Raw genomic sequence first — 24731 nt, 5'->3', positions numbered from 1 at the left:
GTTGGGCCCACAAGAAGTGCACTGGGGCATGGACTTCCCGCTCCCCAAGAATTGTCTAACTAATCACCGAAGGTCTTGGAGTTCCTTGTAGCCTCTGATATTTTCTTTATCCTGGACTTAATTAAATAAATATGTGGTAATGACTTGCGTCTTTATTAGGCTCTGACCAAATTAAATATAATTAAATATAATTCTAGAAATTTCTAGAACTAAATATGTATTTCCAGATATGGAGAGTGGTACTATTAACCTCTTGCTACGGTCAGTCACAATGCTCGCTGTCCATGCATACTGAAATTATATCAAGTGTACCTGGTGACCACATTGCACAAAGTTAGCTTTTGTTTAAAACCATTTGATCTCCTTCACGAGGATTACAGTTTTTTCTTATCCTATTTTTTTGTGTGTTCAATATGTTTGACCTTAGGGGCAATCTTTACTTCTAATCATCTGAAATTTTTCTTACTTGTTTTGACTCAACATGTCAGCTCTTTAGATGTCTTTGAATCTCTGTTCTGTAATCCATTGTATGAACTGGCCTGTTTAACGTGGTTATCTGTCCCTTTGCCCTTTTTACCTTCATGAAAGCTATTAATTTTACAAGATATGGCTATTAGTGACAAACAGCTAGTTCTCTATTTTAGGTCTCTATGAGTTTTTCCTTTGAAATCTTCAGAGTCGACATCGAGGTAGACATTGTTTGGTTATGGTTATTAATTAGCCCATAAACTCAACACATTTGTTATTTTTTCCTCTAGGGTATGTTGAAAGGCTTGGTCTAATATCTCACTGAATTAAAAATGGAACACAGTGGGAGGAGTGTGGGCTTTGGAGTTAGATATAGTGGGATATAAATCCTTGAGTAGTTACTTATTAGATTTAGTGACCTATGATAAATTGCTTAAATCCCTGAGGCAGGATTTCCTCATTTTTAAAATGGTGAAAAATATTCTATCTTGTAGAAAAACTGTGACGCTTAGGAATAAACTATCAGAAATAGGAAGTGTTCTGTCTGTCTCGTGAAGGAAGCTCAACAGTTAGAAATTGTTTTTAGTGAAACTTTGCTGAATTTTCCCAAAACCTCTCAACAATTTTCAGTTCTTCCTTATTATAAAGCTGGCATCTTGAAAATATTATTTTAAATTTTTAAGAAATATTTTATTTGTTTATTTGACAGAGAGAGACACAGTGAGAAAGGGAACACAAGCAGAGGTAGTGGGAGAGGGAGAAGCAGCCTTCCTGTGGAGCAGGAAACCCGATGTAGGGCTCCATCCCAGGATCTTGGGACCATGACCTGAGCTGAAGGCAGACACTTAACAACTGAGCCACCCAGGCATCCTGAAATATTATTTTAAAAAGCTATAATTTTTTTTAAAAAGCTATAATTTTTTAAATTATAGAAACACTATCAAGGGGACCTATTTAATGTGATAAAAAATTTCTGTCAGAAGCATAGAGCAGACTTAGTTAATGGTGTTTCCTGGAAAACATGGAGCAAAACAGGGATGGCTACACTAATGTTGTCATTGAGCATTTTTCTGGAGGTCTCAGAAAAGGCAATCTAATATCAAAAAAGTTGAAGTAGCCTATGAAAATAGTTTGACCATCTCTTTTAAAAAATCAAGAAAATCAACTACAAATTATTAGATCAAATAAAAGACTTCAAACAGATGTCGATAAAATAATTGTCCTAGAGGACCTGGGGGGCTCAGTTGGTTGAGCATCTGCCTTCAGCTCAGGTCATGACCTCAGGGTCCTGGGATCAACCCTCCCTTCAGGCTCCTTGCTCAGCGGGGAGTCTGCTTCTCCCTCTGCCCCTCCCCCAACTAATTCTCTCTCTCTCTCTCTCTCAAATAAATAAATAAAATCTTAAAAAAAAAAAGCTATCTTAGACATTGGAAATTAATAAGTATAATAAAGGAACATACCTTCCAGAGAGTATTTTTTTTTAAACTGACTAATTACTAATGAAGAACTTAAAAGCTGGTAAAAAGGAAACTATAAAACTAAATTAAAGAGCAGTAAAACAATATTAAAATAAGAAAGGAAATACATCATGTTTTTAATGCAAAGCTTCAGTATTATATAGATGTCAGTTTTCTTCAAACTAATCTGTAATTTCAAAGCAATACCAATAAAGACGAATGAAACATGATAAGCTGAGTCTGAAATTTATGTAAAATAGATATTTCACAACTTTAGAAAAAAATGGTCTTGAAAAAGACAATGTTGGGGCGCCTGGGTGGCTCAGTGGGTTAAGCCGCTGCCTTCGGCTTGGGTCATGATCTCAGGGTCCTGGGATCGAGCTCCGCATCGGGCTCTCTGCTCAGCAGGGAGCCTGCTTCCCTCTCTCTCTCTCTGCCTGCCTCTCCATCTACTTGTGATTTCTCTCTGTAAAATAAATAAATAAAATCTTTTTAAAAAAAAAAAAAAAGAAAAAGACAATGTTTGCTGTGATGATGTAGTTCTTATTCTACTAGATGTTAAAATATCTACTGAAGCTATAGTAATAAAGATAGGGTGGTATTTGTGCAAAAATCACTAAATATATGAATGAACTAGACACAAATATTTATTGAGCACAGTTTTGATTTAGACATGTTGAGTTTCAGGTCCTTATTAGACATCACTGTGGAAATGTCAAGCAGGAAGAGAACCAATGGAATCTAGAGCTCTAGGAAGAGGTCAGGGATGGACATGTAAATTAGGCAATGTTAGCCCTATCAATATTATAGAAAGATGGAATTAATTGAGATCATCTAAAGAGCGAGTATGAATAGGAAGTAGTAGGGGCTCTGAAGTGAGTCCTGGGGCAACCTAAAGTTTAAAATGAAGGTAAGAAATTAGAGCCAACAATAGTAACTAAAACAGAGTGGTCAGTGATGTTAGAATAAAAGCCATCTGAGTGTGGGGTCATGGAAGCCAAGGCGAGTAAGTGCTTCAAAAGAGAATAGTGAATTGTGTGGGACATGACAAAGTGTCAAGTAGGATGAGGATAGGTAAGTGATCACTATCTTTGGCCACATGGAAATCATTAGTGCCCTTGACAGGAGTGGTCTCAGGGCTTTGGTAAGGGTGGGCCACTGACCAGAGTATAATGAAGAAAGAATTCAAGTGAGAAGGTAAAGACAAGTCTATAGACAACAACATTACAGGGAAAAATGACGCAGTTCAAAAAATGTTTTGGGAACTATGGTTCATTGGGAAAGAAAAGAATGTTTTTGTTCTACTTTAAGCCAATCACCAAATATTGGGAAAATGAATTAAAGATTTGAATACAAAAAAATTTGATCTTATTAGAAGAAGATATGAGAGTATGTTTATTTCCTTGAAACAGGAAAATCTTTGTTATATAAGCCTCAAAACACAAGTTATATAAAAATATTGATCAAACTGAATGTATTAAAATTAAAACCTATAGGATAAAAAGGATCACCATAATGATGTAAGTACTTGAAGAAAATATAGGATTAAGATCCAGATTATATAAAAGAATCAACAAAAAAATGACAGAAATTCAGTAGAAAAATAGGAGGAAACCCATTTACAGAGTTAAGATCTCTGTTATAGTCTCTGTCATAGGCAGAATTTTGTCTTTCCCCTCTCCTATCCCCAGTTTATATTGTTGGAAGCCCTAGTCTCCAGTGCCTCAGAATGTGACTGCATTTGGAGGGAGGGTCTTTAAAGAGGTCCTCTAGGTCACATGGGTGGTCCTGATCCAGTATGACTGCTGTCCTTATACAAGGAGGAGATTAAGATTACAGACATGCTCGCGCACCGAGGAAAGACCATGTGAGGACATAGCACAAAGATGACCATCTGCAACCTGGAAGAGGGCTCTCACCCAAAATGACCCTGCCAATACTTTGATTGAGGACTTCTAGCCTCCAGACTATGAGAAAATAAAGTTCTGTAGTTTAAGCTGCCTAGTGGGTGGTATTTTGTTATGGCAGCCAAACGGAGGAGCAGAATTATGATTTGATCCCAGGACTGACTTCTCTCTCTCTCTCTCTCTTTTTTTAAAGATTTTATTTATAACACTATGCATTTAAATATCTAGCCATACTTCTACAACGCCTGTGGTCAAAAAAAAAAAAAAAGGCGCCCCTGATATTCTTACACCTCAGTATCCTCATGTGATCCTTGCATGTATCCTGGTGAGGATGAGCATAGTTGGGCAAATGCACTTTGTACTCATGTATTCAACATATATTTAGTTAGTACCTGCTGTGTACAGCGTACTATGGAGATAAAAAGTGAATCATACTCAGCTTTTCTAGCCCTCAGGAAAAGCTCCCAAGTATTTATGCTAATGCAAGTTATCATTAACGTGAATGTTACAGCAGCCAAGGATCGTGACGTTCAGCGTGCTGTTCTTAAATGAGCGCATTTGCCATTGAATTTTCATTATAAATTCAGGCCATATTCAGAATCATTCTTAAATATAGAAACTACTTCCCACCCACTCTCTCTTAGAAATGCAGTTCAAAACAAACTGCTTTCATTGCAAGCTTACAGAAACAGTGGGGAGCATTCTGATGAATGGAGAACATATTGTTACTCTAACCTTTCATTACAAACCAGGAGGGGGAAATGCTTTAAATCATTTCAGTTTTATAAACTGTAAGACACATAGGGAATCAAAACATCCCATTGATAAAGTGATGTCTGGGCTTCAACATCAACAGTATTACTCATTGTAATCTGTTTATATTACTCATTATTGCTTTACTTAGAGGCCAAGAAGATGTTTGAATCCTTTCAGAATTATTTCGCCCACTTTTAAGGGAAAAATCCTTGAACAGAATTGACTGAAAAGTTGTTGATTGAATAAATATGAATCAGACTTTGAGCTTTAGTCAAATTTTGATTTAGGTCAAAGGATTCCAAACTCCAAAGCCATCCCTTGGCCCCTTTCATTGCTTTTGTTAGGCAAGTGCCATTAATTTTCCTTTTGCTTATTATTATTATTTTTTTTAGAGGGGAGAGGCTGTGTATCTTATTCTTTTGATCATATCTGTCATCATCATATTCACACAGGAATCACTAAATGGCTAAGGAGTGCTTAATAATTTTACCAATCTTTGTGGTCAGTAGAATTTTGGCCCCCATGACCTTTGTCCTCTGTTGTAACACTAATGTTGCATTAGATGGGAAAACACAATACAGTGAAGGTTACTAATCCAAGAACTGGTAAAATCTAGGGAGATGATTCCCCAGGTGGGCCCAGTATAATCTTGTGGGTCCTTGAAAGTCTAGAGGCAGGACACAGGAGCTGTGAGGACTCAACCAGCTGTTGCCAGCTTGAAGATGGAGGGAGCCAAGTGGATGGAAAGTCTGAGAAGGAAATGAAATTTGCCAATCCCCTGAATGTACCTGGAAACAGATTTTTCCACAGAGCTTCCAGAAAAGAACACAGGCCTGCCAACACCTTGATTTCAGCCATGTGAGGTCCTCACTGGAAAAATCCAACCACACTGTGCTGCCTTCTGACCTCCAGAACTTTGTGCCAATAAATGGGAGATGTTCTTTGAGCCTTAAGTTTGTGGCAGTTTAAGGTAGCAATAGGAAACTAATACAGGGGTGGAAACATTACTAAGGAAACTGTCATTCACTTACAAAACCCGCAACTTGTGAATAATGTCCCCTCAAGCAGTTTTGCCCATGTTGCTTTCCTTCACTGTCCACTACCACCCCTTGACCCCATGCCCATGCACACAGGGCTTACTTCCTGAAGGCCATCACTGCCAGTTGTCCCTGTCATTGAATTTGTTGTGACACTCATTTTATGTGGATAGGAAATACTGATTGAATCTGTGGCTTGTACCTTGTCACGCTTTGATAAATCTGGAATAAAATTCATACCATACTTAATTTCTTACTTCTTATGGGTTGTCACAAAATCTTCTGGATTCACAGTAATTAACTGGGAAAACACAAGAAAATCTGGACAATATTAAAGTATGAAGCCTTACAGGGCGCCTGTGTGGTTCAGTCAGTTAAGTGTCTGCCTTCAGCTGAGGTCATGATCTCTGGGTCCTGAGCTTCCTGCCCAGTGGGGAACCTGCTTCTCCCTCTCCCTTTGTCCCTGTCCTCCCCCAGTCCCCTCACATGCTCTCTCTCTCTCAAATAAATGAAGCCTAGTTTCCCTCAAAGCAACTTCTCCATCTCTGTCTCTTTTAATGATGCTATTTAATGCCACCCATCATTTTTTTGTTTTGTGTTGTTTTGTATTTTGGTCACTCGGGCTAGGAATGTTAGGGTCATCTTTAATTCATTCTTCTCCTTGACTGCAACTTCTTCCTTCCTCCCGTATTTAGTTAATTGCTGAGCCATATGAGTTCTAGCTTCATACTGTCTATACGTCCTCTAAGGACTTTCCCGTGCAAAAGTACTGCACTGGTTTCTCTCCCTCAGTGGCATGCTGACCGTGCTGCCCTCTTGCATCATTGCCTTTTGGATCCGATTTGTGTTCCTCGCTCTGACTTTTAATGCCTGACAGGGCTCTAATCAGCTCTAACTGCCACTCCACTAAAGGGACTCATATCCTTACCCATGATGAATCCCCTTTTGACACTGGGACTAGCTCATGTGTTCATTCTTCTGGAAACATCCACTGCCATTTCTTGTTTGTCCATTCTTTAGGGCCCATCTGTGAAGATCTCCTTTATCTTTTCTTTTCTTTTTCTTCTTTACTTTCTCTTTTTCTCTCCTTCCTCCCTCCCTTCTCCTCCCCACTTTCTCTCCTTCCTTCCTTGCCAGGTACCATCTGTCCTTTCTTCTTATCCTCAAACAGCAGAACCAATTTCTAAGCATCCACAGGGTTTGTTGAAAAGCAAGGGTGTTAAAATGACTTTTATAGGCTACGGTTTTATTTTTTGTTGTTGCTTATTTAAAGCATTTCTTGATTTTGGTTTATTGGAAGTGGGCTACACCTAAGATAGGATCTTACTAGTATATTTGGATAAAGGGGAGAAGTTACACTGATATTTATAATGTGAGAACCGTAATTACGTAGTTATTTAGACACCTGCTGTCTGGGTTGATGCTCTGTGATTCAGATTCGTTTAGATGGTATATTGGCTCTCAGTCATAATCTTTTTATTGATTGATTTATTGATTTCACAATAGAAAAAATATCTGCCTTTTTATTTATTTATTTATTTACCCCTGAGTTTAAATCCTTGAAGGGTATAGCCTAGCATGGATTCTATGTCCAAAGGCCTTAGCAGGAAGTTTGCTTTGGAATTTGGCACGAGTCATGTCACTGCTTCCATGAGCATGAGTTACCTTTCCTCTGATTACTTGCGCCACCAGGAGTCACCTTTCCTTTGTACACATGAGCACTCTCTTGCCTAGACAGAATTCGATTTCATCTCGGGTATAAGCACTTCCAGAGACCCTACTTAGAGCCAACAGAAACAGCCTCAGGCTACAGTGTTCCAGACATGTTTGTCATTTTAGAAGTTTTGTTCCAAGCAGGGCTCAACAGGTTCCAAGATAACCTCATAATCTTATTTTAAAATGTTAACTGCATAAGTTTGGAGAAAGAGCTATGCTGGTGGTAAGGGGGTAGGTAAAAGGAGTTGAGGCTGATTGGTGGGGACAGGGTACTGGGGAAGGATTGAAAGAAATGGCCAAAATGGGAAAATATATATATATGTGTGTGTGTGTGTGTGTGTGTGTGTGTGTATCTAAATACCAAGAACATGTGTAATATAAGCTGCCCGACAATGCTGCCTCTGGTGGTCCAGGGAACACAATTTGAGAACCTTGGACTATAGTCCATTTCGGTGGCATGGTTGGTGGTGGGTGTCTCTTCAAACATCAGGGTACATAAAGCAGAGACCAGGTTTATCTTTCCTTCTGTCTACGTACAACCACTTTGTAGTAGATATACATTAGGTTTTCTGTTACTCTTAATTCTCGGTATTGTGTTGAAAATTTTAATATATTTTTTTTCCATGTCTACCAGGTATCTTTACTTGGAATTTAGGAAAGAATACATGAGGGGTTTTAAAGTCTTCATGTTCCTTGTTTTTTGCTTCCTTGGGAAAACAAAACAAAACAAACAACTACTAGTTAGCTTTCTCAACCTTGCTGGGCATGCTACTTCCAGATACCATATTCCTCAGTCTCCACAGAGAGGAAAAAAAGAAATTCTGTATGTCAGAAAACGTGTGTTTGGCAGTAGCTTGCCAGCTGCAGGGTGGAAAGGCAGTGACGCGGGTGTGTTGTCAGCAAGCTGAAGACTGTGTCGGAGAAAGAGACAGATTATCTGATTGCCCTGCAATCTCCTTTTCAGAACTGGCTGACAGAGCTGGAGATCTTTGCCATCATCTTCTCAGCAGCCATCCACGACTATGAGCACACCGGAACCACCAACAATTTCCACATTCAGACACGGTGAGGATGTTGGATGCTTGGAGAGGAGGCAGGAGGGGGCAGGGATAGAGTTTGAGAAGTCGGAAAGGTATCAGTCACCCTTGTTTTGCATGGTTACTCTGTTCTGCTTTTCTGAAAAAGAGAACTTTTCCACAAGAGATCAACCTGGTCAGCTTCAGTCAAGATTTAGAGTTTGAGAAGGCATCTGCTCCAGTGCTTCTACATTATCCCCATGAAATACGGACATCCTCTTCTTCTCTACTGGAATGTTAGCTCTTTGTTTCCTTATGTATGCATTGTGCACACTCTACATGTCTCTACTACATGACAGAACAGTTGGCACAAAGGTGCAGAGGCCAGGTAGACCGAATTAGTAAGGATGGGCTGAGATCAGGATGTGTCTGTCCACATGTACAATACCTGAGCCTTTTTGCCCTGTGACCTCTGGGATTCTGGGGACACTCTTCTCGTCCTTCCTGATTTCATCCCTGTTGTCTTTAGTACTTGCATTGCTCCCTGGCAGAGGGCTTGGGGAGCTGGGTTGTCTCATGTAGACCGCCTTCACCATAGATCTGTGTATCCACTATGATGAACTGCAGAGGTAAACCCACATCTCTGTGGGGGGAATTAAGTATGGGTTCAAGTGCCCAACTCTGAACCTCTTGACTATAACAGACATCACTAATCAATTTTTTTTCTTAACCAAGCTTCGTATTTATCCTTAGTATTCCTCTCAGCACAGAATTCCAGACAAGCAGTACCATTCACTTGTCTTTTCCATTTAGGATGAATCCTTATCTGTCCTGTCCTAGCCTAAGAACTTGCCTTCCCTTAAGACCATTCTAGGAAGCTAAAGAGACTCTGATAGTAGGGTTAATTGGGCCTTGACATAGTAATCAAAAGAAGCCAGAATTTGGGGGAAGGTGGCATGGCTAAGAGGAAGAATGGAGCAGGGAGAGATGAGAATTTGAATAAATACTTGAGGTTTCACTTGAAAAAAGCAGGTGCCCACGCCAGATAGGTTTGTGTTCATTAAATCAATCTACATGTATTTAATGAACCGAACACTTCATTATGGGGAACACAAAAGAAGACAGTACTGTCTGATCTCTGTTCAGAAGGGGAATTTCAATAGAATAGCAGCAGACAAAAAGATGTAAGCCGCTAGCTTCATTGTCTGCCTCCCGCTTCCTCACACAGAAGAGCCCAGCTGCTGGGAAGCAGCCTTTTGTGGTTCTGTGGCAAGGGCTTTAAATACAGGGAATGCCACAGAGCAGCTCTGTTTCGTGGATGTCTACAAGTGGAATCTTTGCTCTGAGGACAGAGGCTGTGGTGAGCAGCACCTGCTGAAGGAAAAGAGGTTTGTGTGGAGCAACTGTGCCTGGCTCTTTGCTGGAGCCCAATACCAAAACCCATCTCCACTCAGAGGAAATGGCTTAATTACAGCAGCTGGAAAAGAGCTTAATGTCACAAAATGCACATCAGTTGGAGCCTGTCTTCACAGATACATGATCAGATCTTTCGCCACAGGGATTGCACATTTTGTGTTATCTCCATAGGAGTGAGGAAATTCCAGTGGATTCAGTTACGCTTGCTTTGGAATAAAATTTAAACATTGGCCTTCTTTAACAGAACTTTATTCAAAGCGTCTCAGCCCGTGTGAGCCCCATACAGAGAACTAAATCCGTAAGCAGGTTCTTTGTCCTTTGATGGTATGTTAAGCCTAACACTTTAAAGCTATGCTAGATATATCCCAAAGGTTGGCCAATGACAGGCACAAGTTACTGGGGGGAGTAACGGTCAGAAGGCCCTGCCATGTAGGCACTGTGGGGCTCTCTGAAGTCATTTTACATCACTGAGACTCAGCTTCCTTGATGAGAAACAAATAAGCTCTAATTATCTAAGTTTTAACTGAATTGAAGATATTGAAAGAGTGTACAGCTCTGTGTTTGGTGCAGTGGTCTGTGAGGAAGTGACTAGCAACTATCCTATAATCCTATATTCTTTACTCTCAATCTTAAACTTATGTCTTCCATATGGCAAAATGTTAAGGTCAAGGTACTACCAGAGGAACTTGGCAAACTGTACCTACCAAGTGGCACGTGTTCAGAGAATTATAACGATAATAAATAAATTCTTTCATTGAATAAAATTTTTAAAAAGTAAAGGCATTCCAGAAAATAGAAGGAAGTTTGAGTTGACCAATGTTTTATGAAATCCCCTATGCTAGTGGTAGAAATCATTGAAGTCTGGTTATGGAACAGCTTTCAGAGAGTTATCAGTGGGATATCACATATTCCTTTTTTTTTTTTTAAGATTTTATTTATTTATTTGACAGATAGAGATCATAGGTAGGTAGGTAGGCAGAGAGGCAGGCAGAGAGAGAGAGGAGAAAGCAGGCTCCCTGCTGAGCAGAGAGCCTGATGCGGGGCTCGATCCCAGGTCCTGGGATCATGACCTGAGCCAAAGGCAGAGGCTTTAACCCACTGAGCCACTCAGGCACCCCGAGATATCACATATTTCATGTTAACATATTGACATTAAAATACCCTGCATATATCTATTAATAATTTGTACTGCTGGTTTTAGCTTATTGGTTGGCATAAGTGACATAGGGGCAAAGATAATTGTTAAACATAGGAAAAAAGATGGTGTATTCTAGCTTGAGAGAGTCACCCGAAAAATCTCAACGATTTAACATCCTGAATTATTTTTGCTTGGCTTTCTGTTCAGGTCTGACCCTGCTATTCTGTACAACGATAGGTCTGTATTAGAAAATCACCATTTAAGTGCGGCTTATCGCCTTCTGCAAGAAGATGAGGAAATGAATATTTTGATCAACCTCTCAAAGGATGACTGGAGGTAAGGATGAGACAGGAGAGAGATTTGGAGGCCAGGAAAGGAACCATGAGGAGAGACGAAGTATGCTGCTTTTGGAGAAATAATACCACTTGAACTGTTTATGTGACCCTTTCTCTCTCCTCCTTTCTCCTTACCCCTTCTCCCTCACTCCCTCCTCTTCACCCCTCCTCTCTCTCCCCTTTCTCTCTCCTCCCTGCCTTCTCTTTCTCTCTTTCTTTTTTTCTTAACACAATTATTTAAATATATCACAGGTACTTTGGAAATATTTGCTTCTTGTTACGTTAGGAAACGTATATTGCTTTTGTCTTAGCTTCTTAAATCTGAGTTTTTTTCTTTTAACCTTTGTTTTTCGCCTTCTGTTTGATTTGAACTTCTCTTAAGGCGCGGTGGGTTAGGCCGCTGCCTTCGGCTCGGGCAGCGATCTCAGGGTCCTGGGATCGAGTCCCGCATCGGGCTATCTGCTCAGCGGGGAGCCTGCTTCCTCCTCTCTCTCTCTCTCTGCCTGCCTCTCTGCCTACTTGTGATCTCTCTCTGTCAAATAAATAAATAAAATCTTTAAAAAAAAAAAATCTTTCCAGACTTGCTAAGGAAATTATTTTGGCACTCAGAACAAATCATGGGTACCCAATTCTGTTGCCTAAATGACATTGTGTGTCTTTGAATGAATTTAGGCACACGTGAGCTTGAATACGGACACAGTTACTAGTTGTCTAACATTTAGGAAGTTATTTAACCCCTTCACACTGTTGTAAAATTTAATTTCTAGAAAACAGATAACAAAATATACCTCATGGTTTGGTTAATGTTATAATAAACTATATAATCCATTGAAAATGCTTAGCACACATTGTGATGTATATAGCAGGCCTGCAAGTTTTTTGTAGCTACAAATACAGGTCAAGGTATTTCAAAGATTAGAGGCAAAACCATTCAAAGCCTTACAAAGTTCTGAATCTACTGCAGGGCAAATAGTACTTATATTTTAATTAAGTGATCAACTATTCATTGACTATCTTTGTGCTAGCCATTATGTAAAGATCCAGAGAAATAAGCCATACTGTGTGATATGTATGTTCCACATGTCCTATTCCTAATAAATGATTTCCTTAATTCTTAACCTTTACTTATTCCTCATTAAAAAAAAAAAGTCCACCTAAAAGGCTCAAGTTGATTAGAATTGTCACCACTAATTAACTGCTTTTGCTTAGCAGTGGCAAAAAAACGAATTTTTACTATTTTTTTGCTTCCATGTTTCTCTCTCCATGGGATGGCTCTGAAAGGGAGTTTCGGACCTTGGTCATTGAGATGGTGATGGCCACGGACATGTCCTGTCATTTCCAACAGATCAAAGCAATGAAGACTGCTTTGCAACAGCCAGAAGCGTGAGTGGACCTGTGACATCATGAGTTTTCATAGGTGTTTGAACTGATACTTGTCCATGTTGTCGTACCTTCCTTAGAGAGCTTCCCTGAATGGTCTCATGAAGTGAGGCGGGTGGAGGAGAGAACCTGACAGTTGTACTTGTCACACGTAGATTTTCATCAGGGTTGAAATAAATCATAGGGCCAGTAACAATTTGCCCCCAGTTAAGAATTTAAAAGAATTCTTTGTGGGAAACTAAGCTATCAAAGATTCACTTGGTACAGGGGCAACAAAAGTCTGTAAGTGACTCGTAGATCCTTGATGTCTTTTTGAACGATGCAGTCATTTCAGAAATTGTTTTCAGTCGGTTTATGAGGTGTCCAGCTCAGTAAGCATGGAGACCAAGCTGATGAATGTCCCAGCTGTAGGATGAAATGATGCTTTCCCCCCAGTTCAGCCGATGTGGGGTTTGAGATGGGAGAATGGAAGAGATTAAGAAATTAATGATTTTTAAAAACTCTTATTGAGGTTCTGAAAATTTGGTTATCACATGTCTGGATCGTTTGCATTTTTAGAATTGAAAAGCCGAAAGCGTTATCTCTGATGTTGCACACGGCAGACATTAGCCATCCTGCAAAAGCATGGGAGCTCCATCATCGCTGGACAATGTCACTCCTGGAGGAATTCTTCAGACAGGTATTTTGTTGTATTACTCCTCAAGGCCATCAGCCCTCTGTAGATAGTTTTGAGTATTCTATTTCAGCAATGCTATAATAAGACAACAGGCATTACAATCATTTTCTTTGGGGAGGAAGGGTTGATAACTTTTTTTTTTTTAATTTCCTGGCCTCTTGCTCATGTGATGTTTGACTCTTACCTAAATTTTGGTTCTCAGAACATTATGGTGTTTCTATCCTATGCATTTCTGTTTGGAAAAAAAATTTCTCTTTGTCAGTTTCTTATCAACATTTCGCCTGGGTACTTTCCCTTTTACTCATCGGGCTAATGGGCTGACAAAATAACGGTTGCTTTTGCATCATTGTGTGGGATTAAGAGGTTAATCTTTAACTTATGATCTATTATAATAGATTATGTTGTTTCTTTGGAGCAGATAAGCCAAGTTGTCAAATTCCATGTTGTCAAAAAAGTGAGGTGTAGCAATTTTTTTTTAAGATTTTTATTTATTTATTTGACAGAGAGAGAGAGAGATCAGAAGTAGGCAGTAAGAGAGGGGAAGCAGGCTCCCCACTGAGCAGAGAGCCCGATGTGGGACTCGATTCCAGGACCCTGGGATCGTGACCTGAGCTGAAGGCACAGGCTTAACCCACTGAGCCACCCAGGTGTTCTAAGGTGTGGCAATTTGTGGTCAGGAAACCACTAGAAGCTACTGTCAATTATGTTTAAAAATACTACCTCCTAAAACTTAGGGTTGTGTTTTCTCAAAGGGTAGCCAGAGTTTCTTGTGAGTAGGCAATGCTTTAAAAAAATTTTTTTTAAAAGGTACACAGAAGTAGAGAAATCAGGAAGCTAATACATAGTATCAAAACTGGTATCTTCTCAAGAAGAGCTGCCATTAAAACATGTGCTTCAAGACATGAGGTCCTGAGATTGAAGGCAAGATGACTTGCAGACTGGGGGGTCTCCGTGATAGAAATTCACATCAGTACAGTTAATTCAGTTATTTCTGATACTTCTTGAAGCGTGGTGCACGTCATGGACTAGGGAGACCTCTGAGACCAAACAAAACACTACTCATGCCACTGGTCTCAACCTTGTCCCCTAACCTGACAAGAGATGGGCTCTTTCAGTGGTTACTCGATTTCTGGAAGCAAATTTCTTCTGTGATTACACTTATTCTATGATTATGGTTTGAGTGGAAAAATTGTAAAAGGTATCTGTACATGTGTGTTTTTTCTTCTGAAACTGTACACAATATCTAATGAGTGGGACCAGAATCAACAGCATATTCAACAGAGTCCAGAAGACCAACTGCTTCGTGGGGCTAATGGAATCCCTCTGCTAGTTCCCAATGATCTTCTCTGTGACTTGTGTTTTAGGAGGTGGTGGAGGCAGCAAGAAAGAGTTAGGGGAAGATTGGGCCATATGTTCCCTTCGGATCCTTCTGGCATTAAATGTTCTATACTCCCTCCTGTGCACCTCAACACCAGCACACACAGCTCATATAAGCTGTTATATGAATATACCATCAGGTACCCTATCCTGCATATGGCTGTTTCCCCATGCAAGGTCATTGCTTGGTCTCAGACTTGTTCTCAAGAAGAACCCAGGGGTGCACAAGGACAGGAGGGCCTTGTGTATACAAGAAGGACTCTGCCATTTTTCTGGAAGCTATTTTTCTAATATTAATGAGAGGATTTTCTGTAAATAAGACCATTATCCTATGCTTTCTTTAATATTGCTTGTGTAATAACAACCCCTATGACTGGGAGTATTTAATCTACAGCCAAAGGGAGGTGATAGCCAACTCATAAAAGTTTGAGATATTGAAGTGATTCCTTCTTTTAATTGTGAGTGGATATGAGAAATTTCTTAAATATGTGCACATTTTTTTCCCATAAAGGAAACCTTGTTTGCATACACACATGCTGGAATTGAATGAAAAGGTGCTAGAGGCAATGTGAAAATAACCTTATTGAATTTCTTGCCTATTGGGAATAGAATGTTAGCTCATTAGACTGGAACTATTTTTTAGTAATTATGATTCAGTAAATTATTTTTATTGACTTAATATTTTAACCCAGATGCCATAAGCCATTGTAAGTAACCCATGTAGGAGAAATGTTGCCTCAGCTCTTAACTATAGATTTTAAATCAGACAGTTCAAATGGGAAATCTCAATGGGACTGTAGAGTCTTTGAAAGTATTATATTTTAAAGTTGGGTTGTAATTCAAAATAAGGGCATAGCCTCAGTGCTGATAGACCAGACCTCCCATACTTTGCTAAAAGAGTAAGTTACATCTTCAGTATTATAACCAACCATATTTTACAAAATCCAAGCTGTGGCCTTGGGGTGCTTCTCAATGAAATATTGACTTTAAAGAAGTATAAGTTTGCCTCTTTGGTAAATACATGCTATAAAAGTCTTGAGGTTCATTTCTCTTATATTGCTGTTTATGTTTGTACTTTGCAAGCGTCCTCTACAGTTCTTTTAATATCCTCTGTGTCTGTAGTTATTTTCCCATTTCCAATTCTCATTTCATGTATTAGTGTTTCTCCCCTTGCTTCTCTATGAAATTAGCTAATCATTTGATTATTTTGTTTCTATTTTATAATACCTTAATTGAAGTATTCATTTTTACTAATTCATTTCTTCTGCTTGAGCTTATTTTGTTCTTTTGCCAGCTCCCTGAGTTGGATGCTCTATTCACTTATCTCATTCTGCCTGCTTAGTATTAGAAAATATAGGGGTAGGAGTTGTTTTTTTTTTTTTTTTTAATTTTCTCTATTTGACAGAGAGAGAGATCACAAGTAGGCAGAGAGGCAGGCAGAGAGAGAGAGACAGAGAAGCAGGCTCCCCACTGAGCAGAGAGCCCGACGCGGGGCTCGATCCCAGGACCTTGAGACCATGACCCGAGCCGAAGGCAGAGGCTTTAACCCACTGAGCCACCCAGGTGGCCCAGGGTAGGAGTTTTTTTCTTGCGAATCGCATAGACTCTGATATGCAGTATTTTCACAATCATTCCTTTCTAAATACTCTGTAATTTTGGTGTAGATTTTTCTTTTCCCCGAGAGTTAGTTCAGATAGAGGTGTTTATTTATATAATTTTCCAATGGTGGGCTCTTCTGCTTTCTAGTTTTGTAATTAATTTGTGGCTTATTGAAATTTGATCAAGAATTTTTTCATTGCTTGGATTTTTTTAAAGATTTTATTTATTTATTTGAGAGAGAGACAGTGAGAGAGAACATGAGCAAGGAGAAGGTCAGAGAGAGAAGCAGACTCCCCGTGGAGCTGGGAGCCTGATGCGGAACTCGATCCCGGGACTCCGGGATCATGACCTGAGCCGAAGGCAGTCGTCCAACCAACTGAGCCACCCAGGTGTCCCACATTGCTTGGATTTTATTGTGAATCATTTGTCAGCTACTGTATAATCAGTTTTGTGAATGTTCACTGCTCTTGAAAAGTAGATTTATTTTCTACTTATAGGGTATAGAATTCAAACAATACCCCATACATCTACCTTATGAATTATGTCATTTAGGTATTTTATATATCATTTAAAAATTTTGATCTTTTGTAGGATGACAGATGTCTCTTTTCTTTTTTCTTTCTGCACAGTGTGAATGTTGATTATATGTTATTTGGTTCTTGGATATTCATAACTATTAGATCGTCATAATTTATTGTACCCTTTATCATTATAAAGCCTGCTTCTTTGCCTCCTCTAATGCTTTTACCTAGAATTCAAATTTGACTTGTTTTAAGAATATGAGACTTGTCTCTGCATAGGTTTTAGCCTTTCAGAGATACTTTGGTTCGGGTGTGCATTTTAAACACTGTATATAGTTGAGGTTTTTTATGAGGCCATCTAAGATTCTTTTATTATTTGAAATCAGCTATTTTCATACCTATTGAAATGACAGGAACATTTGATCTTAGGCACCATCATATTTTATATTATGCTTTCTGTTTTTATAGCTTCTTCATAAATAGTTCATTATAGATGTGCCATTTGCCTTGTCCTATATTAATTTCTTCTGATGACTTGGAAGTTTATATTATGTTTTTAGCTCTTCCGTGGCTAACTTGATAATAAACATTTTATGTCCTCTATTTATTTAGATAGTATCTAATGACTCCTTGTTATAAAAAAGAGTAAACTTCTACTTCCTCTCTCCTCTTCCCCAGCACCTGATTTTTGTAGGTCTTACTAACTTGTTTAACTCTTACAGTTTGTCCTTTATTATTTAAGTATAGCTCTATTTTTTTGTATGTCAGGTTTAGATGATATATTCTTATGTCCAACAGATAAGCAGTTGGTGTTTATTCATTACCTTCCAACACCATTCCTCATTTTCCTTTCCATAACATAATTAACTCCTTGTTACTATTTATTGGCTTTATTATTTCTAAGTTGTTCTGATTTTTTAAAATGAGTGTTCTATGGCATGTAGGACACGCTGCTTACAAAAGATACTACACCTTAAACAAGGTGACTCAGAAAGGTAGAAAACACATCTGGCAAGAGTATAATTTTCTAGTTAATCTTATCTCAGTTCTCCTTAGTGTTGGTACTTTGGCCCTGGTTGATCATCCATTGGTTGGCCAAGGTTGTTCCTTGGGTGGTTTCTTCTAGAAGAGCTAATGAAACCACAAATTTGCATACTTGCCCATTTTTGTACTGTTCTTATACTTGGGCCATAGTTTGCTTGGGTAAAACTTTTTTTTTTTTTTTTTTTTTTGATCAAACTTTTTCCCCCCGCGGCCTTTTTTAGATTTCAGTCAAATGTCTTCTACCTGTGGATATTGCTATGGAGAGGTTGGAGGCCCTGCTGTAATTATTTTCATGTCTAGGTGATACAACGTTTTGCTTATGGCCCTAAAGGATTATTTCTTTATCTTTGAAGCCCACTGACTACTAAAATATATTTCAATAATGATTTTTCTATAATAGCTATTATTGGGAACTGGGCATGTTCTTTACTTCTGTAGATTCAAGTTACATGGATTTCATCTTTGAATGCTTTCCTTTTCCATTTGTTAAGTTCTCTTCTTTAGGGAAAACAGTTATTCATATGTTGACTCTCTTTTGTTTCTCATCCATGTGTATGTTTTTCCATTAAGTCTTCTTTAACTCTTTGATCAGTGGTCTTTGTTTGGCCTGCTTTTTACATTCCTGACCTCCATACCCCTTAATGTGTTTTCATCAAGAACAGTTCTTGTTTGTGCTGCTGCCAGTGCAGTCTTCTTTTATGCCATGGTTCTGTTTTTCTCTTCCATATCTTTCCTGAGCTCTTCTAGCTCCTGTTTCCCTGAGCCCTTGTTCTTGATAATTTCAGGCATTTCTTTCTGTTCATGATAACATGTTTGGTCATCACTTGGTGGCACTGTGTTTTTTGTTGTTTCCTATCTGTTTTGTTGTTGTTGTTGTTGTTTGTTTGTTTTTTCCTTTATTCCCTTTTTTTTCTTCATTTGAAATATATTTTCACAGGTTTTTTTGTTGGTAGTGATGATAGTGCTGCAGCTTCTTCCTCCTCATCCTTCTCCTTTTTCTCCTCCTCCTTCTTCATTTTTAAAATTATTATTATTTACTATTGTAGAATGAAATGCATTATTTTTAAACTATTTGCAGGAGGTATATGCCAGGGAGAAACCAGAGCAGCAATATTCTAAACTGTTCTTCATGGTTTGTTATGAGGCTTCTGTGATGTGTGATGTGTGTGTGTGTGTGTGTGTGTGTGTGTATCTTCACTTTTTCCCAGACAGCAGTAGGCAACAATTGCAGGGCTGCTCACAATTCAGACTCTGCCATCCATCATCTTCTTGCCATGCCTATGTGTTTCCTCATCCAGTGTCTCCTTTTCTACAATTCCTAGGGACTAAGTAGAGCCCAGGGTTGCTCCTCACACCAGAAAGAACCAGGAGAACTAACTCTTCAAGTTTTACCTAAGATCTGGAGCCCTAGGCCTCTTCTCTGGGGGTCATATCTCACTCCTCTCCGATATTCATGTTGGGCAGCCGTTCCTCATCTAGTTCATTTGAGATTACAGATTTTTCCTAACATTTGTGTTTCTGTTTCTTGCTCTCCTGTTTTGAGAGGATAATTTCTGAGAAGAAAAGACACAGATGTCTTCACTATATTATCTTAAACCCCAAATCACAATGATTTTTCTTATACCTCCTGCTTGTAACTTCTTCCCCTGGGAAGGAAGAGTGTACATTGCTGTGATTTTTTTTTTTTCTGTGATGCTTTTGTTACCCTCTCCAAACAGATACTTTTTCTTCACACTACCTGAGAAGACTCACTTAAAATGTCACCTGCCCTGTGAACTTACAATATGGAAATAATCTTTGTTTTTCTTGATTGGCTTGTTTCTTACATATAGCTTCTATAAAAAACTCCAAAGTGAATAATGACACACATCAAATGGAAGTTTATTACCCACTCATGTAAAGCACAGGACAAGTGTTTCTTGACTGGCAGATAGTTTACAATCAGCAGTGATTTTAGACCCAGACTCTACATGGCTTCCATATTGCTTGTCTATGTCAAGCCAGCAGAAAAGGGAAGAACGTGGAGAAGTAGGTATAGGAGATTTTATATGCCAGAAGTTTGGTGGAGGTACGACCCCCATCTCCTCTTGTTTTATTATATAGTACTAACTGGCAGAGATCCTGGGAAATAGTATAGCTGTGTGAACAGGAAATAAAGAAGGAAAAGGAGGGAGGTCTTATGAACAGCCAACTGCCTGACTGTTGCCCCAGCTTGCCTGTCATAAATGTCTATGTAGCCGAAGAACTTCAGTGTTTCTAATCAAATTCATCTCTTCTTTCATTCAACAAAATGCATTGTGCTCCTTTTGCAGATTGACTATGTGACTTTATTAGTCTTAACTCCTATGGTAGGAATAAGTTACTTATTTTTCTGTATTGTCCTGGAAGAAAAATATGAGTTAGTTAAAAAAAAAAAAATCCGTTGTGCTGAGACTTTTGCCCTTTTAAAAAATATTCTTCATCTTATACATCTTCAGTAAAAGGAAAGAGTATGTATAATTCCACACAGGTCAGTAGTTATAGAGTCATAAAATATTGTTTCAGTCAAGTTGAATTCACCTGTAGAAGTACATCCTTCCATATTACTTTCTGCACATTTTTTCAGTTCAAAAATGTATCCATTCTCCAAAGGAAATTCAATGACTACTATTTTAAAATAGGCACTTAATAGCTCAATTAAATCCAAAAGATGTAAGTGATATGGAGATGTGGTATGGACAAGTCCATGGGATAAGAAGTTATTTAATAGCTTGTACTTTTTCACTAATACAAGTTATTTAATAGCTTGTACTTTTTCACTAATACAACTAATCCCAAATTAACGCATACACCTTAAGAGCCAAGTGGTTAGTGTTCACCACCTCTTCTTCTTGATCACCTCCGTAAAAATGAACCCCAAAACCAACTTGTATCCCTGCTTCATAGGGAATAAGAATGGGTTTTATTTGCTTTAGCTGAGCTGTCCTGCTAAACCATCAAAACAGTTTATGTTACAAATACTCTTTCTTCTCTTTATCCTGCCCAAGTAGAAATAGCTAAGGAGTAAATTATTTTTATCCTGCCACTTGAGAGATAATACAGTCTGCAGCAGGGTATACTCAGAAATGGAGGAGCCATTGTGTCCCATGGGAACAGGAAAGTGTGCAGAAGGAACTGAGCCACTTCATGACTGTTCCTGAGGCCCTTGGATGTCCCTACCACCTATTGTGACCACACCATTCAGCTTCCTCAGACGCCCATTCCTTTTCCTTCCTTTCAGTAGATGTTCTGTGTGTGTGTGTGTGTGTGTGTGCCCGTGTTTTTTCTCTTTGATAGCATGCCTTAGAAAGAAAAAGTATTTAGTTTTTGAACCTGGTCTAGTTTTTATTGTTATTACTTTTTATGTACTATTGATTTATTGGTAATATGTATTATAATCAGAGTGTATTTGGTATAACAAATTGGCTAAATGTTTCTCAACTCTTGACATCAATATTAGAGATACCTAAGATACCTAATATTAGAGAAACAATAATAGTTCTTTTATTTATTTATATGTATTTCTCATTTAATCCTCATCATAACCTGATGTGATAGGGGTTATTATCCATACTTTTTAGAACATAAAACTGAAATGTAGAGAGGGAAAATAAACTTGCTGTGATCACACAGGTAGAGGGAGAAAGGCCAGATTCAAGCTGAGGGCAGTAGCCATTAACCTGAGCAGATTCTATCCTAGTAAAGTGAATCAGCACAACTTCACTACTGCAAGAAGGGTGCCATATTCTCCCTTTCCTCTAGCTGTGTGACTAAAGGATGGAGCTTTTCATCCAGGTTTTCAAAAACCATCTCCCTCATTATTTAGACTTTCATAATACTTACTTGTTATAGTGGTGTTTCTTGGGGAGCTTGAGAATATATTGACTAGAGAATTATTACTGTCTAGCTTGAGGAGCAGAAGCAGTCATTTACTCTGTCTCTGTTTTGGTCCACATTCCATTATGGACTAAGCCCTGCACTCAAGACCCTGGAAACACTTATCCTAGTTGTGTGTAGCGTTAAGTAGCAGCACTGGGGGTGTAAGTCCAAATCAGTCCAGTTTGAATTTGTGTCTTGGCCACTGCCCACAACTGGGGGAGCTTCACTGGCTCAAGAAAGGCTGCAGACTGACACGACAACTTGAGAACACATAGGAATTCTGACTGCAGTGTTGGCTCTGGGCCACAGGATGCAATGGCTTTTCTTATTTTCCTTGGGGGACTTTTTGCTGCCTGATGAGGCTTCCTATACAACACCATGTGCCTTTGCAGTTGGATGGAATGATTGGATCCCAGAGGGCTTCAGCTTCTTGGTGTCTTTTATACAAAGGAGTAGGCCCCAAAAGGACTTCTTACATAATGTAATTGTAATAATTATAATAAAGACCAGTGGCCTTGGTCTTGGCAGTGGCAGTTGAAGTTGCTAAATAAAATCTGGGCAGCTTCACCTACTGATCTGAATTTACTATGACCTCCTGTTTTTCTAGGGTGACAGAGAAGCAGAGCTGGGGCTGCCTTTTTCTCCTCTGTGTGATCGAAAGTCAACGATGGTTGCTCAGTCGCAAGTGGGTATGTGTTGACAGCCCTTTGGATGGAAAGAAAAAACAGAGGGGTGCCTAGAAGTAAGCTCAGATGCTCCCAGTGGTTCTTTGGCTGGGAACCTGGCTCCATTCTGCTGTACTGTGCTCATGGCTCTGGCTGGTTGGGTTGATGGAGCTCTTCCCCCCATCCTACTCCTTGGAATGTGGCTGGTTTGTGGGAAGATTAGACAGTGATGCTCTGCTATCTCTGTTATTCCCCACTAAGAGCAAAAGGGGCCTCAACTTTCCAGAGCAATGACAAGAATCAGTGGCAAGAAGCCCATTCTATTTCAGCCTCTTCATTCTGCACGCAATACCGGAAGTCTCCCTGGCATTGCTCCTCAATGATGCTTGATGCTTCCTCTGGCCTTGTTTCTAGGACAGTCCCATTTCCTGGATGACCCTACTTCTAGGAATCGTTCATTTTAAATGTTTCTTTCTTTTTAGAAATGTTTTAGCACCTTTTTTGGGTGAAGATAATTTTATAGTGCTGATAACCATAATATGTGTGCATTACAAAAATTCTCAGATATGAGAGAGGGTACCAGTATCACACATAAATTAACTATCACCAATGCTCTTCACTTGGAAGAGTCTGAAATCACTTAAAAAAGAAATTCAAAGATTTACTGATTTTTTCCTACTTATATTTTGAGTACTCATTCCTTTTTTTCATAATAATGTATTGAGTTTCTATGAGGTGCCAGGTGCTAATGGGCACTAAAACAGATGTTAAAAAAAAACAAATACAAATTATGTATGGTATCTGCTCCTAAAGACATTGAACCAGTGTTGGGTGGTATGTAGGATGTTAGGAAAACAGAAACTGTGTGAGTGTTACAGTGCTAAGGTAGAGTTTTGTACATGGCACACTTGGGTACACAACAGAGTGTGTGGACCATTAGAGGCAGAAAGACTTGTTGAAGGGTAATATTTGAGTTGGGGCTTAAGAAATTAGTAGGAAGTTATCTAGTTAGATGGTGTTGTTGGTTAGAGGTGTGTAAAGGGTGAGTGGAAGGGCATTCCAGGTAAAGGATTAGCATATACTGAGCAGGGACATTTAAAACAGTCTTGTATGGTCAGGGCATTACAAACAGCTCCATACGGCTGGAGTAGTGGGCAGAGAATAGGATGAAGTGAGCGACATGTCTGGAGAGAAAATCAGGGCATATCTAAAGAATTTTAAATAAGATATAAAAATATATAAATCGATGCTTTAGAATAAGAGTCTGCAAACTGTAGCCTGGGGACTAAATCTGGCCTACCACTTGATCCTATAAATGGTTTTATTATAACACAGCTAAGCTCATTCATTTGCAAATTGTCTGCGGCTACTTTTACACTACAGTGAGAGAGTTAAGGAGTTGTCATAGATTTGGCCCACAGAACCTAAAATATTCACTGCCTGGTCCTTTTCAGAAAGTTTGTTAACCGCAGTTTTAGAAAAATTTTCTATCAGTAGCTGGGGGGGTTCTGAGTTAGACTAGACGCAAGGAAATAAGCCTGGTGCCTTCTGCAGGATTATAAGGAAACAGTGATGGGTGATGGGGTGAGGGAGGACAGAGATTTTCCAGGAGAGGGGCGGCATGTAATATATTAAGGATTCAGCTGGATGCAAAACTAAGGTGAAGGCAGCAATCCAGATTAAGTGGTTGGACCATGATCCCATTATAAGGGATGGAGGCTGGTAATTTAGTTCTGGTTTGCACCTGTTAACTTCAACTGGAATGAAAACAAAAAGGTGAAAACAGTGTCACGGAACGCTTCAGTTTCAGCTTAAGCCAAATTTATAAAATGAGACTGCAATGAACTGTCATACAAAGTTGGCCATCAGTGTTTCCTTATCAGGATATTATGGGTATTTGGGACAATGCTTGTTTTGCCAATTACATTGTAAGAATTTTAGCATCCTTCATTGTTGGGCATTAAGTGCCAGGATCACCCCCACCTCAGTCATGAAAACCAAATAGCATTTGTACAAAACACCATATTTCCTTTGATTGGTATTTCATTTCCTTCCAACTTCCATGTGGCTGTGTAATGAACCACCACCAGAATACCCAGACATTTTTGAGCCATTGAGACAGTGACTCTAACCTAACATTAATTATCTCCCCAACATGGCAATATCTCCAAGTTTCAGTTCCAGATCCAGATCTGACCCCTCTCCCAGTTTCCAACCCTCATTCTTCTGGTTCTGCTTGCCCTCTCTCATCTGGATATGTCCCTGGCACATCAGAGTCAGCAGATCTAAGACTGAGCCCATCGTCCTTTACCCTGGCCTCAGTTTC

General features: G+C 39.1%; 1 protein-coding gene across 7 annotated transcripts in view; it reads left to right on the top strand.

Annotated features, from left to right (window-relative positions):
• Positions 1-24731, top strand: part of PDE1C (phosphodiesterase 1C) — a 302827-nt gene that overhangs the window by 215026 nt on the left and 63070 nt on the right. For all 7 annotated transcript variants that reach the window (XR_006384292.1, XM_044246327.1, XM_044246328.1 and 4 more), the window contains 5 exons: positions 8306-8406; positions 11119-11247; positions 12528-12629; positions 13185-13305; positions 22348-22429. Coding sequence is in view for 6 of the 7 variants with exons in the window: in XM_044246327.1 (XP_044102262.1) it covers positions 8306-8406; positions 11119-11247; positions 12528-12629; positions 13185-13305; positions 22348-22429 (535 nt within the window). In the remaining variant the exon portion in view is untranslated. The remainder of the gene's footprint in view (positions 1-8305; positions 8407-11118; positions 11248-12527; positions 12630-13184; positions 13306-22347; positions 22430-24731) is intronic.

This window comes from Neovison vison, chromosome 4 (genome assembly GCF_020171115.1).
Source record: "Neovison vison isolate M4711 chromosome 4, ASM_NN_V1, whole genome shotgun sequence".
Lineage (NCBI taxonomy): Eukaryota > Metazoa > Chordata > Mammalia > Carnivora > Mustelidae > Neogale > Neogale vison.
The sequence above is the reverse complement of the archived record's forward strand: the minus strand, read 5'-3'. Positions and strand labels throughout refer to the sequence as shown.